Source organism: Silurus aristotelis (genome assembly GCF_946808225.1).
Source record: "Silurus aristotelis genome assembly, chromosome: 4".
Taxonomy (NCBI): Eukaryota; Metazoa; Chordata; class Actinopteri; order Siluriformes; family Siluridae; genus Silurus; species Silurus aristotelis.
In genome coordinates this window covers 18,181,088-18,197,890 of record NC_139577.1, presented here as the reverse complement: position 1 = coordinate 18,197,890, position 16,803 = coordinate 18,181,088, and the positions used below count along the sequence as shown (strand labels likewise).

Genomic DNA, 16,803 nt, shown 5'->3' with positions numbered 1-16,803 from the left:
TGTGTGTTTATTATTCCTCTTACTAAGAGGAAACTATGTACATCAAGGACCTTTTCAGGTCAAACTTTTGGAAAGAACATGGATGAGTCACTAAACACTTCACAGTCCAGCTCCATCAGTTCAACAGTGGCTTCAGTGCGACTTCCACAAAACTCCACTGTACAACTATAATAAGAATGCAAAAAAGATTTTATATATATGTATATACACACACACACACACACACACACACACACACACACACACACACACACACACACACACACACACATCCCCTGCCAGTGCCTATGAGCACTTACCTAGAGGCTTGCAAATAAGGTTGCCCAGGTAATGAGTTTTAAAACGTTTACCGATACAACAGGCACACAACTGCAAGAGTGCTGTGTTCTATGATATTTTAGAGAAGGAAGTTAGGACGTTGTCCTTGACGGTGTTTTAGCAAGAGTTTTTCCCCTAAATTAACATTTAAATTAACAGCACTAATCCACTCTCATTCTCCAGACCCTTACATGTGGCATGAAGACTGCAGATCTCCTGTAGAAATTAATAAAATGTACACATCTGTCATAAAAACAAAAGGTTCTACATGAAGGATCGGTCCAAAAGCTGTTTTCAATCTGTTTAGACTTTACAGGAAGTCGTCTCTCCAAGGTAAGCTTCAGCAAAAGACTGAACCTGACTTTAACCTGCAGATACGTTTTGCATGGTGGTGAAAATGCTTTGGATGATTTTTGCGGCTTTTGTAAACCATAAACTTTAGTGCGTCAATTAAAAACAATTCTTGAAGTAGCATAAGGAGTCCTGGGACAGAGATACAACTTGTTTTCACGCTTGTCTTGTTATATTGTGAGAAACATTGGCCCCTACTGGATAAAGTAAAGAGTGCACTAGAAATAATAATAAAAAAAATGTTAAACAGGGTTTTGGGTTTTTGTTCTCATTATCTTGGTTAATAAAAATAATAAATGTAGAATATAAGAAGTATATTTTTCTAATAAGCCTATCGTTAAAAATGTCCTGTGCTTTACAAGTCTTTTTTGTGGGAGAACTAAACGTAGTTCTTTTCCTTTCCTCACAAAACAATTGGAAAAAACAGACACAAGCAACTCCATCCGTTTTAGCCATGTTTACTTTCCAACACAAATATTTCTCACAATACAGCGATGCGCATTACACCCATTTCCACCTTCAAACCAAACACTTTGTTGGAGAAGAGCACACACACCGAACAGAGGAACACAGTTTAGTGGATCAGCTTTCTTAGTTGTTCAAGTGCACCATCTGTGAAACTTTCCTCACATTTCAAGGCCACAAAACATGCTGATAAAATGATCCAAACTAATTCCTCTTTAAAGTAGTCCATAAATAAAACTGTCCATCTAGATTTGGATATATTGCATTATTAATATGCCTCATGTTCTCCTTTTATTTTTCTGCATTTTTTTTCCTGACAATGCTCCCTTCTTCGCTCCTTTGACCATGCCCTTATACTGGCCCTGCAGTTTCGCCTTTTTCCTGTGAACACAAAAATCGCTGAATCAGACTGAGCGAGTCACAAAATATTTGTAATACATGTTTAGAGGCTTCACGGCTTCATTACCTGCGGTTGAGTTGCACCTTCTTAAGAGGGATGTAGGCATATGGGTCGTGTTTCCCCTTCTTCTTAATGTCACCTTTTCCTTTCTGCATTGACCACACACACTTATTAGAAACTTAACACTCGTCAATGGTTTTAAACATAAGTTTATGTAAAGGAATACTGTGTTGCACTAGGAAAATCAATGGCAGGGCAACGAGATTAATACTGATATGAGGCGTGTTGCCACAACAAAGACAATTCTTTTCGGCACCAGAACTTACTGAAGTCTTTTATATATTGCATCCATTTGTCAATGATCAAAAATAGTCATTTACTCAAGAATGGCACACGGTAAGAGTATCCATTTATAATGTTGACATTAAAATATCAATTTTGTGGATCAGAATCAGACAGAGACAGAAACTGTGATAGCACAAAGCCCTTTGACTGTTGTAAGAGTACCGACACTTTAGACTCCTTGCATAAATGTTAAATATCCAACTTCTTACAGAAAATGTAACAATAATCAAAATGTTATTATGGAAAGGCTTACACACACAACCAACTTTACCTTAGCTTTGTAATCAGCACCTGACTCTTCTCTTCCTCCAAGAGGTCTGTGAATTCCACTGCCACCAGCTTCAGAGTTGAAACAGAGAAAAAATGGTTATTACCTTATAGAAAGAAATCTAGTTTAAAATAATGCTGCAGAAAAATACATTTCCAACATAGACTGTTTTTTGCTCATACCTTTATATTTCATTTGTGGCTCAATTCCCATATCATCTTCCATATCATCTTCAATTTTCCTCTTTTGGCTCTTTTTCTGCACAAAACAAAAAAAAACATTATTGAATGCTTATCCTCTTGAGCACACAGAACACTGTTGAAAGATCACCAGCTACTCACTGTTTTCACTCCAGCCTCTTTCAGGATGTCATCGAGTTCCTGGTCATCTGATAAGGAAAGAAAGCAATTGGATTCAATTTACTGCAAGGACACTGCCATTAAATACCTCAATAGACAGAAATTGAGATTCCTCGAGATGTACAGTACAGTACAGTATCATACATTAAATGTATTCAAAATTATGTTACGTATAGGGATATTGTGGGGCCTTGAGATGCGCACAAATCGGGTTTTAAAACAGCAGTTGTTGGAAATGCACATTTCTCAAAGCCTGAGAATCATTTTACAATTTTACTACATCCCAATTCACACTACACAGTGAGCCAAACCATGATTTCTCAAACTGCAGGTCTTACCTTTAGATCCATCATCTTCCTCATCATCATCCTTAATAATTAATCTCCCATCTGATGTCACCTTGAAGCCATGGTCGATCTTGGGAGTCTTCTTCAAGTCGGGGTTGGTGGCTACACAGAAGAGAAACATTTAAAGGAAATCGATTTAACCAAAATCTAATTTAAACTTTAATACATATTTATAAATACTATCTAATTTTCCTATTGAGAAAAAAAAAACATTAATCCCTTACAAAGAACTCTCTGTGCTGCTTTAGGATCCAGAAAGTTGAGTGGTTCATCAGACACTCCTTCTTTCAGCCAGGCCTTCGCCTTTTGTTTAACTGGCTTCTTCTGGCCTTTTTTAGGCTTCTCATCCTCAGAGTCGTCAGAGTCCGTCTCTGCCAGGACATCCTCAATACTGCAAGCAAAGAGGAACAGGATGTTCATTTTAGTGCTTTTATCTCTCTCTCTCTTTAATCTCGCCTCTAAACTCTAAAAATGTGTTGAGAAAATATTGCGTTCTTCCGTTGTGAGCGGACCATCATTATGCACGTTCACACTAAACCATGAAAACAAGCATTAAACAGCTTGAGTACCTGTCAGTCTTGGCTTTAGGAGTGTCTTCATCGCTGTCTGAACCTTCCTCCTCACCCTTGTTCAGCAGTTTGCGCCTCTTCGTTCTGGCCTCCACTTTACGGATGTTTGCCAGAACTTTGTGAAATTCTGCAGGCAGCATGCTTTTGACCAGTTCAAAACTGAGCACAAACAGGGAACATTTCATTTAGAGATATATATATATATATATATATATATATATATATATATATATATATATATATATATATATATATACACACACACACACACACACACACACACACACACACACACACACACACACACACACATATATACACACATACATGTATATATATATATATATATATATATATATATATATGTATATATATATATATATATATATATATATATATATATATATACATACACATATATATATATATATATATATATATATATATATATAGAAATAAATATCCCAGTGGAATGAAGCTTTTGAAGAGCTCAACCTACCCAAACTTGCGGATTAATTTAGTGAAAATGTTTTTCAGGTTTGCCCTGCAGTGTCTTCTCATATCGTCTTTAATAGCACCAATGCCTTCCATCTAAAAAAAAAAATACGGATATTAAAAATCCTATTTGATCCACATTTGGACAGTAGAGACAGATTACATATGCGGCACTTGTATACTTACAATAACAGTCACATGACTGGCTAGAACTTTTACATCCAGGATGAAGAGGATGACCTTGATGAAGGCTAATGAGGCCTTGACAATTTCCCGGGTCCTGCAGGTGAGCAGCAAGCAGATGTTGCGCAGGAGCTGCTCCAGTGGTGATACATCTATTGAGTCTAAATAAAACGATGAACCAAATGAAAACCATCCCTCTACACAATGTATAATGTAATACTCTGTAGCTATCCAAATCACAATGTTGCCTACCTTTGAACTGAAATACAATTCTGGTAAGGGCCAGTACAGTGCAGGTAATCATCGTGACTGATCCAGTGAGTCCAATGTACACATGGCCCAGGTACATATCCAAGGCATCTGAAACGTACAGGGGGGGGCCTTCTTTTAGCACAGCACAACAAACTAATACGACACCTGGGGCCAGTCACTGCACTATTCTGATCTGCCTAGACGAATGTCAGGTGTACAATACAAAAAATATAATTTGTCTAATATTAAGTAGCAGCAAACCTACATTACATTATTAATGTTGTTCATTCCTTTACAAAAATGTAATTTAGGACCAGATTGACAAGAACAAGAATATAATTATATAAACACTGCATTTTCAGATATTTAGAAATTAATGGATACAATGTTCCCTCTATACACTAATATAATAAAAACCCTGCCGTTACTATAACAACTTATCCTAACAATAGGCAGCAGTACTAGCACAACAGCAAAAGCATCAGCCCAGACAGCAAACTGACTGTCACTACCCTTGAATGTTCCATCATTATTCTAATGCATATGAGCAATGCAGGTAAGAACGCAACCTGAGAAAGCAAAGCGAGTTTCATTAAGAGACCACATGATCAAAACATTTAAAACAGCCTGTAAATGAGACAAATGCAATAGAGAAACATTTAAAATGGCAAATCTACACTGCTATGGATTTTGACAATGAACCTTGAAAAAAAAAAAAGACTTACCTGTGGAGTCTCCACAGAACCGGATAAAGGCATTGCCGATCTCTACCAAGAGAGAGTAAGCATTTTTGCGCGCCCCGATAGAAACTTCTTTCGTGCAAATTATAACCTGACAAGACATTAACGTATTATGAACATCCTGACACAGAACGAGAGAAGGGAAAAAGAAACCTGCAGTGTGTGTAAGCTACCTCAGGAAGAAGTGCTGTGATGAAGTCCTCGTGCTCCTTATTTAGCTGCTTCACAATATGACTGAGGCACTTCAGTCTGGGCTGTACAAAAAAAGAATAAATAAAACAGTCACCTTCAGTGAAATAAACATGTGTGGATGTTTTAGCAGTACTGGGTTAACATTTTGACAGTAATGTTTCCCAGAGCTCATACCCTTTTGGCAGGTGAGGATGCGTTCTTCAGATTGTCCAAAAGGACCACCTTTAGCTGTTCCAGATTAGCCAAGACGAAGCGCTTACAAGGCTCTCTTTCTCCTCCGCACATCTCCTCCAACACCCGGTACGCTTTCTTCTGAATACCAGAGTTCTTACTCTGAGCAAACAGACACAAACAAAAACATTTACCACATTTGGCAGACGTCTTTATCCAGGGCAACTTACAACTGAGCAGTTGAGGTTTAGGGGCCTTGCTTAAGGGCCCAGCAGTGGCAGCTTTGTGGTGCTAGGATTTGAACTGGTAACCTTCCGATCCAAAGTCCAATGTCTTTACCGCTGAGCTACCACCTCCCCCAAACGTCAGCAACAGCAATAAATGAAATAAAATAAAATCAAAAAGATATCTGTGAGGCATACCTCCAAATAGGGCTTGATTTGTTCGTATGTGTGCGTCATTGCCTCCTCGTCCACAAATGCAGACATTGCTACCACTAAATCCATCACTGTTAGCCTGGGGGAAATGAAAAGCAATTGGGTACACTTATAGAATCGTGTTTAGATACAAGTTATTGAAATAAATTCACATTTCTAAAATTGTACATTTTATCTTATTTACAGAGGAATTTTAACAGCCTTCTTCATGAATGCTACATTTAATTAATATTTCATTCTTTAGAAGTAAAATATAAGCCAGATGTTATGCGTGAAACATGGAGTGTGGATTTACCGGGTAAACTCAGTGCTGTCAGGGCTGCTGAGCCTCTCCAAGGCTTTTTGCAGAAATGAGCCTACCATCTTAAAATAATAATAAATAAACAAAAAATAGACACCATTATTAAAAATGATTTCTTATTTAGTAGAATATCAATTTTGCATACATGTTTTAATAAATCAGGTAAGGTATAAGGAAAAAAAAAAAAGAAAAAGGTGAGCTACCTTGTGGTCAGAGACTGTCAGGTAAGCTCTGATGGTGTCCAGCACAGCCAGCCTGGATGGGTCACTTTCCCCAGGTGCAAGCTGCTGTGTGTGCACGTTAAACAGAATGGGCAAAAAGTTCTTAGCAAAGCGGCCCACTTCTGCCTTCTCCTCCTCTGCAGCAAAGAACAAACAGCATCATTATTAATCTGTAGTGTGAGTATACAGAAATACACAAAACCCCAATATTCACAAGGTCACATTAGTAAGCTGGACTTGTTTAAGCATGATATTCCCACAAGCAGTAAATATACTGCAGCTCCTATACTAATACAGTAATATCTTTTTCCAGTTCAGGAAATTGTGCTCAAATGGAAAGGTAAGGATTGGCTTTAACAAGTAAGATGGTATTGACCTGTCTCACAGCTTTTGTGGATTAGTGTGCGCAGGGCTTGGTAGATGCACATGCGGAGATCAGGGCGCTCAGTGATAGCCATACCCAGCGAGCGGGCAATGCTCTTAAATGAACTAACCAAGTCTGTGGGCTTGGTGCAGAACCCAGGAAGCATCGTCCATATCTGTGGGACAAAATGGATAAAATGATTTAAAAAAAACAAAAAACAACAAGTAAATCATAACTCTGCAAATCATAACCAGGTGCAGGGAGTGGTACACTGTTACCTGCAAATCTAATGTTTGATAAACTTTTGCCACCAGCTTCTGTCCAGTCTTCTCCAATTCAACTGCTAAAAATATGAATCCAAAGTTAGAAAACCTGCTAATGACAACATTATAAAAGCAACTTCTAAAGATGTGTGCATGCCCTTTTTATCAACACACTACACACACCTCTCTGTTTTAGTGTGGCTCCCAGGGGAAGGAAGTAAGAGGTAAAGAATTCCAGCTGTGTGTTCTTTACATTGTCTCTGATAACTGGTATAAGCCAGCTGCGTGGAAACTCCAGGTCATCACTGGGGTGGGGAAGAGAAAGAAAAAAACCCAAAAACTCAGAACACATGATAACACACTTATTACGAATATCGTTAATGCAGGAACCTAGTAACACAAAAGGGACAGTTTAGATCGGGGTTTTGGTATGTAATAATGCAGTAAATATAAGTGCCAGTATCAGGTAAGGTAAGGACTACAATATAAACAGAGAAAATAAAAAAAATGTTTACTAAGTATTTATTTTATTTTTTTGTACTTATTTTTCATTCTTTTTATAATATATCCTAAACAACCTGTAACACAGTTGTTTCTTTCTGCTCAGTCTCATCATGTTTCCCCTAAACTTATTGTGCATTATTATTATTCATTTGTGTCGTTTTTCCTTCAAGACAAGCAGCACACCTACAAAAATATCAGACAGAATGCCAGATAGACTGTACTTAAGAATATAATAATGTATTTAGGACTACAGAAAGGTTTAGCTCTTTCATTTGGTACTCAGTTACTACTTAGTACAGCTCATACTCCGTTAGAACGGTTACAGTCACTGATGCGCACAATAAAGTGCATTTAATGTCCAAACACTTCATTGATAAGCACTCATGAGTGATGCAGTTTAAAACACAGTCGTGAATTCTTTCGAAACATGAGCAATTTTACTCTTGCAACTATGAAACTCAACCCCTGGAGTACAGTTCAGCACAATCCAAGTTGTAAACAAAATTCGCCATCTTTTAACATTTATCTAGGAGCAAAACATGAAGAGAACAGCACATCCAATACTCCCAACCTACTTATTATGCAGGTCAATTCTTAAGCAATTTTGAATTAAATTGATTTTTACCAAAGTCCAAAGGAGGTATAGGTTGCTGGCAACCATTAGAAGTAATTCTAACATAACAATTTTGCCATGTTGTGACTAGCTATCTAAGGATTTACGGGTTTATTTCTATCTCTGATTGTTGCAACAACTAATTCGATAAAATCAATAATTATCGATAATTAAATTTGTTGTCAACGAATGCAGTTGACTTGCAATTTGAGCAGCCCGAGATTTGCAAGTCAAGATAGCAAGATAACACAGCCGCTTGCAAAATGGCGGTGAGTACAGGGTCAACCTGGAGAAGGAATAGAAAAACACACTGGAGTCACGGATGAAGGTGAAACATCAGTACGGTAAACAAAAACTGTATAATCCTCATTGTGTGAAAATGGTATAGTTTAATTAAGTGATACTGTATGAACTAATAGTTTGCTAACTTCGGGACAGTCGCACTGGATGTGTTCTGGTGTGATTTGCGAGCATCAGGTTGTGCAATCAGTTCGCTTGTGACACTGATGATTCAATTCAAATTATTCAATTAAAACGGTGCGGACAAACACTAAATAAAAAAACAGCAGCCGCAAACGATACATTTTTTCGTCGCTGTTGTGGTTTTTAGCAAATGTTTATGCATTTGTACAGCAATGCATATTTTTTTTCCCTTTCTTTTAATCAAGCCCGTTAGCTTTCAGCGATTCTCCGTTCCATTCTCTTTTTATAGCATGTCACGATTTACTGCGGCTTTACTACATTGAAATGCATGTTTTCAAGTTTGTAAATTAAATGTATGCATATATCATTTAATTATTATACAAAATTTAATTCATGATAACAGAAAGAATCATGCCAGCATGAGTGAATATAAACAGTACAACTTTGATTCTATGGTGATGACTTACTCTATCCCTGTGATGAGAAGTGGGACAGCATTGAGGACCACCTGTGGGCCCATGCTCTCCACTGCACCTCCTACTGCCAAATCCAACTCTCCACAGAATGGGAACTGTGGTGTGGCACGCAGGTCACTTAAAGACTGCAAACTCTGTGACATAAAACGCACAGGAAAAAATGTGTGTAAATGGGAAACAGAGAATTAACAAAGAATCAGCTAAATAAATAGCACTTATTTAATTCGCTAATTAACACACTGTTTAACTGAAAACTGGCAACATTCCAGTGAAAATATTAATACCCAAAGCAATAATTAAACCAGCCTTACCTTCACCATAACAGGATGAGCCTGTTTCCCTGCAGCCCTGTAGAAGCAGCCAAGAACCTGCAGCACAAAAGGCCATGAAGCATGGAAGCGGTAGGACAAGCCCTCCTCCACAACACTGAAACGCAAGACGACAAACAGGAGTGAATGAGACAAACTCTTTGATCCTCTGCATAAAACTGGACTGTGTTAAATTTAGACTTGGATTATCAATACACAGTTGTAGCTGTAGTGATTATAATCATAACATAATCCTAATTTGTGGTGATTATATATTGGATGAATTTTGATAAAAGACCTAAAAATACATATGTACAAATTCAGACTCACCGGAACATTTTACAGAGGTAAAGCCCATTTCCGGCAGATGCACTGGGTAGAACAGGACCGATCTCTGCCATATGAGGGGCCAGACACTCATTGATCAGGGTCTAGGATAAAAAAATCCAATTGGCTCATGCAGAGAATAATATAGTTTGCTCTCACAGCAAGTTGATGACAGTTTATAATCTACAGATAAATACAGTTTTCATAGACATATAAGCAATTGACTATTTGTAAAGAGCTTGATTGACAGACGTTCTTGTCATGGCGACATGGCTTGTCAGACATAGCAACAGTAACTGAGGAGGGCAGGTTTTGTGAAGGACATTCCACAAAATCGTTTAGGTCTGCGAGTGACCCAATACAAACATGCCCAATAATATAGTCCCACCCCTGACACTTGATTAACGACTTTTAATGCAAGGCATCGGAAATGCAAATGCAAAAGGAATTGCAAATCAGAGAAAATGAAAAAGCAAACGTGGCAATTAATGTTGCTATTTAAATATGACATTGTCATAACTCGTAAGAGACGGGAAATAACTCTGTGAATGTACGTTGCTTAACCATTTGAAATTTGGCATTTTTTTGTGCATTTTTTTGCGAAAGCAAAAACACAAACGATAATGCAAGATTTACAGTTATGTTTGGATAATGTCACAATTAGTGTCCACATATGAAAACTTAATTGCAAATAAAATTTTTGAATTTTAAATTCCTTTTGAATATTGTCTGGGATACACTTCCATACAGTCGTTTTGCAATTAGACACAAATAAAACATGTTGACATGTATAATAATGGAATTCCACTAAAATTAAACTATAGTATGACTCGTTCTTTGCAAAATATAAAAAACAACATCCCTCCCCAATGAGAAACTCTCAACATAAGCAATTATTGTCTATAGTTATAGACAATATAGTTTTAACACTACTTTAACCATTATTAAATATACAACTACATAATGATGTACAGTCAACCCCCGATAATCCACGGCTCGGAAAATCTGTGGGTTCTCATTTGAAACCTATCCAACAGCAAGTTGCGGACTATCTTAAAATTAGCGGGAATCCGCAGCAGGGCCGAATAACACTATTTTTATGTATTTTTTTATGTAATAAAGTGACAATGTCTAGATTAATTCACTAAGGTACCATAGAGGCTGCGGGGGTGCGTCCAATATTCATGGATTTTCGGAACTCAAAAGACCGCAAGTTCCTGGGGACCATTGTATACACATGGCCCCAGTTATAAAACCACTGGTGTTGCTGTCACAACTGGTACATCAAAATAGTACTCAACAGAGATGATACACCTTTAGAAAGCCTAATTGCTAACTCAGATTACGACTGAATGCAATCGTATTAAAAAAAGACCATATAAAAGTGTCTACAGCATTTATAACCTACCTTCAGAGTTTGTGTGGCAGCAGAGACGACCTGTGTGTGTGGGGAAAGGAGACAGGACATGGAAGCGGAAAACAGACGAGGAAGGTGACCCAGACTCAAAGCGCGCTGCAAGCTAAACACAACAGATTTCAGCCTTTATTTACTTACTGAACCACACAGTATAGAAATGCATGATTCCAATACTTGAAAGAGAACAGTACCTGGATAAATGAACGTGGGCTTTCTCCATAACAGCAAGCCACGCTAGCAGTGGCTGCAAGTCATTTTCACTGGGGATGTAGTCATACAAAGCCTAGCAGAACGAAAAAGAAAGTTAAGACAGTATAATAATCAAACAAGTAAGTAAGTAAATAAATCAATCTCTGGAGAAATATAATTGCATACAATGATGCATGTGAGTCAGATTTACCGTTATAATCTGGGCATTGAGCTCTGCAGACATAGCTGAGGGGTTTGGTTTTCCGCTGAAGAGTTTGTGAAATGCCTGCATCGCGCTGGCTGTCACAAGCTTTTTAACAAGAGAGAAAAATATAACTTGTGTACAAGTCTACATTACAGTATAACTATTTCAGTATGTACAAAGCAACTGCAAATAGTGATGTCTTCTCACCACATGACTCAGGGTCATCACACGAAGAAGAGTCTCACAGCAAGACTTCACTGAGCTGTGAGGAAATGCAGTAATCAGCTCTTTCAGAAGCCCCAGCACATGCAGTGTGGTCGTATCTTCCTTGCTGCCTATTAAAATTAAGCAGGAAGATTGATGTGCGGAGATACACTACATTTAAATGAAACCTCAAAAACTGAGGGACATGCCAAAGGGAATGCACTGATACCAGCCTACCTCCTGCCTGCTCCATCTCTTTAATGCAGTACTTGGCTGTGGTAATGGCAGCGGGGTGATGGTTGGGAGCATTATCTCCAAACATGCAGTCGCTGCCACGCAGGATGGCGCACACTCCCTGCTGCGCTGCTTTACGCACCTGCAACACAATTAAGAAACAAATTAAGAATTTATCAAAACAATTACTTGTGATAGATTAGGCGCATACAGTGCAGAGTTGCAATGCTAAGAAACTAAGGAGTATATTATTATCGAATAAAGGCAGACACCCATTTGACATCACATGACCAAGAAAAAAAACTACAGACACTTTTCTGTAGCCTATTGGCAATGAGATTATTTGCAGTGGTTCACTTTGCACAAACAGTTCCAAAAGGAATTTAGCAGTGTGTATACAGGGAAGTCTAGAGAGCTAATCAGACTGCAATCTCCAAGAGTCTGGAGCTTGTGGTCAGAAATGCATGCAAAACACCAAACATGGATGGAAATTGGCTAGAGAATGCCCAGACTGGACCACTCTTTACAATTTTGACATCAAACCTTGAGGTAGCAACAAGAGCAAAAGTCTGTGTTTCGTTTCACTTCTTTCAGCCAAGAACAGAAAGATAAGTCTGCAGCGGGCATAAGAACAATGGACAGTGGAAGACTGGGAAAACAGTCTGGTCAGATGAACACTTTTGGGATGTGCTAGAATGGGAGATTTGCAGCATTAATCACTAGGTATTGCATGATACAATTCAGTCAACAAGGACCTGAATTTTAAGGGAATGTTTCAAGATTTTGCAAAATTGATGCAATGAACAATTAAGACTGTTTTGTGAGCAAAAAAAAAGCCCAATTCAGTATTAGTATAATTTTTCTAAAAAAAAAAATGTATGAGTGTATGTCATGGTACATATGGTTTTCTGTACCACTGATAATCCATATATAAACCCTGCAACCATTCAAAATTTGTCAGTAGTGTAGCTTACAATTTAGTGTTTTCTGGTCCATGTCTGATTTGTTACACTCTACCCACATGTAATAACTACGGGTCTTCATCTTTTTTGTTAGACTGATACTTATTCTGTGTCAAAGGGTTGTGGGAAGTATTACTTTTCTATACTCCTTTTTCTTGTCACAGCATACCCATACCAGCTGCCAAAAAGTGTCTTTTGCAATCTAAGCAATATTGACTATACAGGAAAATATCAATAAACATTTTTCTATGCTATGAGATAGAGATATAGATATATATAGATATAGAAAAGTCTTTGAAATGCTAACCTTCGGCTTGGAATGGACAGTGAAGCTGAGTAGGCCATGATACACCTGCAGAGTAGATGGATAACTCCACACAGAGAGATCCTGCTTCCTCAGCAAAGTGGCCAGACAAGACAAGATCTGCAAAAAAGATATAATTGAATTTAATGTTCTTTAGATTTATTCATGAAACATTCATAGGACAAATGAGAAAACTAGCAATGTGGCAATTGTGGCATAGCATCCTCTTATTTTCAACTTTGTGATGGCAAATAAATCTACCGTAATTTCCGGACCATAAAGCACAGCTCGTCCACGGAACGAATTAAACTCATAGGTCAAGGTACCACTGTATTTCTCTGGGGGGGTTTATCTTTTGTCATCGCCGTAAGTTTTACTCCCGATGCCGTGCAGCTCAGAACACAGGTGAGGTGCGTTTGTTCATTTCCGTTTGGAAATTTCATTAGTCTAATGTTCTGTCGCCAAGTTTTTTGGCTTGAAGTTTGTGAAACCGGTAAAAATCCATATATTAGCCGCTTCGTTGTTTAAGCTGCTGGGTTAAAAACGTGGGAAAAAAGTAGCGGCTTATAGTCCGGAAAATAAGGTAAATTAGTAATACAAATTTTTGCGATACTTCCAGTGGCTAATGTGCATTTAAATGTGCTGGAGATTATTATGACTTAGACATACTATTAAACTGAAGACATATAGAGCTAACAAACCCTTATTCAGGTAGGTTTATGCAGAATATATAACAATAAAATATTACAAACTTCACTCTGCATTTATTTTTGTTTCCATTAAAATTGAAAAGTGAGAATGACAAGCCTCTGGTCAAACAACACAAACATATTTCCAGAATCAGTTTAATAAAACCTCTCCCAATCACCAATTAATGCTATTAAAGTGGTTTATAAAAAATAAAAAAATTTGTTGTTAACTATTGCCTCACAGATAGCTTTCTCTTCCTCTTTTTTTAATATATCTTTTAACTAGTTCATACACACAATTTTGGTATGTGTTCATACAGAGAAGACATTTGTGGACATTAAAATGCAAGAAATATCACAATATAGAACATACCCATCGAACACAAGACACACAGTCAGCAGTGGCTTGTTTAGACATGACATCCATGAAGGCCTTCGCTGTGTCTGAGAATTTCTTTATCAACACTGGCGCAGGCACCCTACAGTCAGAGAAATCACGTTAAAAAAAATAGCAATGCACAAATCACTCCCATATTAATAAACATGATCCCGCTAATTGTTTTTTTCAAAAAGGTCTAGTCCCTATGCAAAGCTCAACTTTACTGTATTTCAAATTATGCTAATTTTATGGACTGAATATTCAATTCTATTTGCAAAGTGCTTTTAATGACAGACAATGTTGAAAAGCAGCTTCAAAGAATTAAATAGATTACAAATATAACATTTAAATCTATAAGGTTTATGAATAATAACGTGAGCATGACAAACCTTTTCATTACCAGGCTGAGTAGGTAGGCAACAGCAGCCAGAGACTCACTGCTCTCGACTGCCTCAAGGGTCGTCATCTAATAAAAGAAAGTTTTTGTGGCCGGTTTACAAACTTGGCAGCACCAAGAAATATTTAGAAAATCTATTTACTAAGTCTTAGGGTACAAAACAAAAAATAAAAGTCAGTGATTATGTTAAAGCATTGTATAGACCTTTACTTCAATAAGTAAATAAATAAAATAGCTTTGTTTTACTAAACTGGTTAATTATGTTTGCATTTGAGACCCACCAAAGCAGCAAAGTATTCCGTCTCTGTCTCCTTTCCCCCTTGAGAGCGAATCACTTCAGTAACAGCTGCCAGTACAGCGCAGATCTAGATAACAAACAGCATGTATTTTAGATGCATTAGATGCACAAACAGATGCATTAAGTTCTCAATCACTGCAATCATATCTGAGGCAAACCTCTTTGTGTGCAGCAGAGTTGGACTCCCAGTATCGCTGAACTTTTCTAAATGTCAGATTTGAACAATCAGACAGTCCGCTCAGAAATGTGCCTGATGTCCTCTCAGTGAGGGCTGTAGTCTCCTCCATGGCATCCTCCAAACCATCTTTCTTTCTTCCCAGAGAACCAGTCTGAAGCTCATTATGGAGTTTTAAAGCATCGACCGTAAGATCACTTTTTTCTAAAAAACAAAAAAAATTAATAATAAATAAACAAATAAATGAAAACAATAACAGCATGGTATGCACAAAACTGAGTATTTGTCACTGTAATGGAAAAAAGTGCATGTATATGTCGTTTATCTATGGAATACGTATAACTTTAAACATACACAAATGCAACGTGAAATAAAGAACACATTGAGTCTAACAGGGCCTTGCATATTTCAACCAAAACATTATAACTGGTAGTTTTTAACTGCATGAAAATTGATGAGGTAACAACTTTGTCGGATCAAAATGCCAAATTATACAATGTTACGTGTTAAGAAGTAAATATAAAGCAAACTGTCGGTGTGATTTTTAACTAAAATTACCCACGTGTACACGAGGGGCTGCCCATTTAACTGCATAAACATATCTTGGCTAACTTTTACCTATGGGCCGGCTGAAAAACCGGCTTCTGGCAGCTTGTCGATATCGACTCGTCTCTGGGTTTGAATCGCTGCTGTGTCCTTTCTTCCATCGCTTTAATTTCTGAGCGGTTCCAGAGCGAAGTTTACCGGATTTCACCATTTTGCAGAGAGAAGTGATCCTTGGAGTGCTCAGCCACGCTTTCTCCCCGGCCTGAACGTCGCACTTTAGATGTCGTCATCACAGTGCGCCGTTGAAAAGCTACAGAGTGAACTGTAATTGAGAAACTGTACTGTAATCATTCAGTTTAAAAACACGAACTCTTCCCCGCACTGTACTAATTATCTCCAGGTCTACATTTTTAAGTATTATGACAATAGTTTAATTGGGAAAATATTTTGTGGCAGCCTCCTCATACAATTGTTTTAATAAATGCTGCACGTTGTATACCTGATATTAACTAGCATTAGTTTTAAAAAGGTATAGGATTACCCTTTAATAATAAAGCACCAAAAAATGCTTTGGAGCAATATTTCATTTTCTGAGGTCCAAAATGTCCAATATATTGTAAAAGAACATTAATAATGGAGACATTGTATTTGTTTAGAACAAGCTTTCCTCTCTACGCTGTGCTGCTACTTTAACTGGCTGAATTGTCGTTAATTACATCACTACAAGAAGGGACATGGTTAGTCAACACTCTTCCTGCACTTGTAGCATTTATACTGGTTTTGGTTATGCACACTGGGTGAAAGATTTGACAAATAGAAAAAAAACTTATTTATTTTCTCCTCTGCCAATTCCTCCCACACTCAATATTCTTTACATTTAAAGAGTTTGCTAGTGTTTCAGTGCATTTAAATCCCGGTTTTGCATGAAAAACCTGCTATATAAGTGTTCTAAATGCATTATTACATAACAGATTGTAATCATAAAAACATGGATTTATTTTTCTTTTTAAACTTCCATTTTACTGAGCAACAGTCTACTAAAAGTAGCTTAGTTTATTTCCAGTAAAAAAAAAAATGTTTTAACCTGAACTGTTAATGAAGTTCCATTCACA

The 16,803-nt window shown here is 37.4% G+C and overlaps 1 protein-coding gene across 1 annotated transcript; it reads right to left on the bottom strand.

Moving 5' to 3' along the window:
• Positions 1-1,111: 1,111 nt before the first annotated feature.
• rrp12 (ribosomal RNA processing 12 homolog) lies at positions 1,112-16,005 on the bottom strand. The gene is made up of 34 exons (XM_083540626.1): positions 15,764-16,005; positions 15,129-15,349; positions 14,954-15,037; positions 14,665-14,741; positions 14,270-14,375; positions 13,211-13,327; positions 11,945-12,083; positions 11,711-11,838; positions 11,510-11,608; positions 11,301-11,392; positions 11,101-11,212; positions 9,696-9,796; positions 9,369-9,483; positions 9,049-9,191; positions 7,225-7,346; positions 7,057-7,121; positions 6,791-6,953; positions 6,397-6,551; positions 6,188-6,255; positions 5,878-5,971; positions 5,459-5,617; positions 5,266-5,346; positions 5,078-5,183; positions 4,353-4,460; positions 4,104-4,261; positions 3,922-4,013; positions 3,423-3,581; positions 3,078-3,244; positions 2,845-2,955; positions 2,489-2,535; positions 2,330-2,405; positions 2,151-2,218; positions 1,601-1,683; positions 1,112-1,515 (listed from the first exon to the last, which is right to left on the bottom strand). The coding sequence occupies exons 1-34, from the start codon at positions 15,900-15,902 to the stop codon at positions 1,413-1,415; spliced, it is 3,858 nt and encodes a 1,285-aa protein (XP_083396752.1). The 5' UTR covers positions 15,903-16,005; the 3' UTR covers positions 1,112-1,412.
• Between the last annotated feature and the right edge of the window lie 798 nt (positions 16,006-16,803).

Excerpts from the sequence above, each read along its gene's own strand:
- rrp12 (XM_083540626.1), bottom strand. The coding sequence starts at position 15,902 with ATGGTGAAATCCGGTAAACTTCGCTCTGGAACCGCTCAGAAATTAAAG. Across the intron at positions 6,552-6,790 it reads CCACAAAAGCTGTGAGACAG|AGGAGGAGAAGGCAGAAGTG; the intron begins GTCAATACCATC and ends TCTTTGCTGCAG. Across the intron at positions 6,256-6,396 it reads TGACAGTCTCTGACCACAAG|ATGGTAGGCTCATTTCTGCA; the intron begins GTAGCTCACCTT and ends TATTATTTTAAG.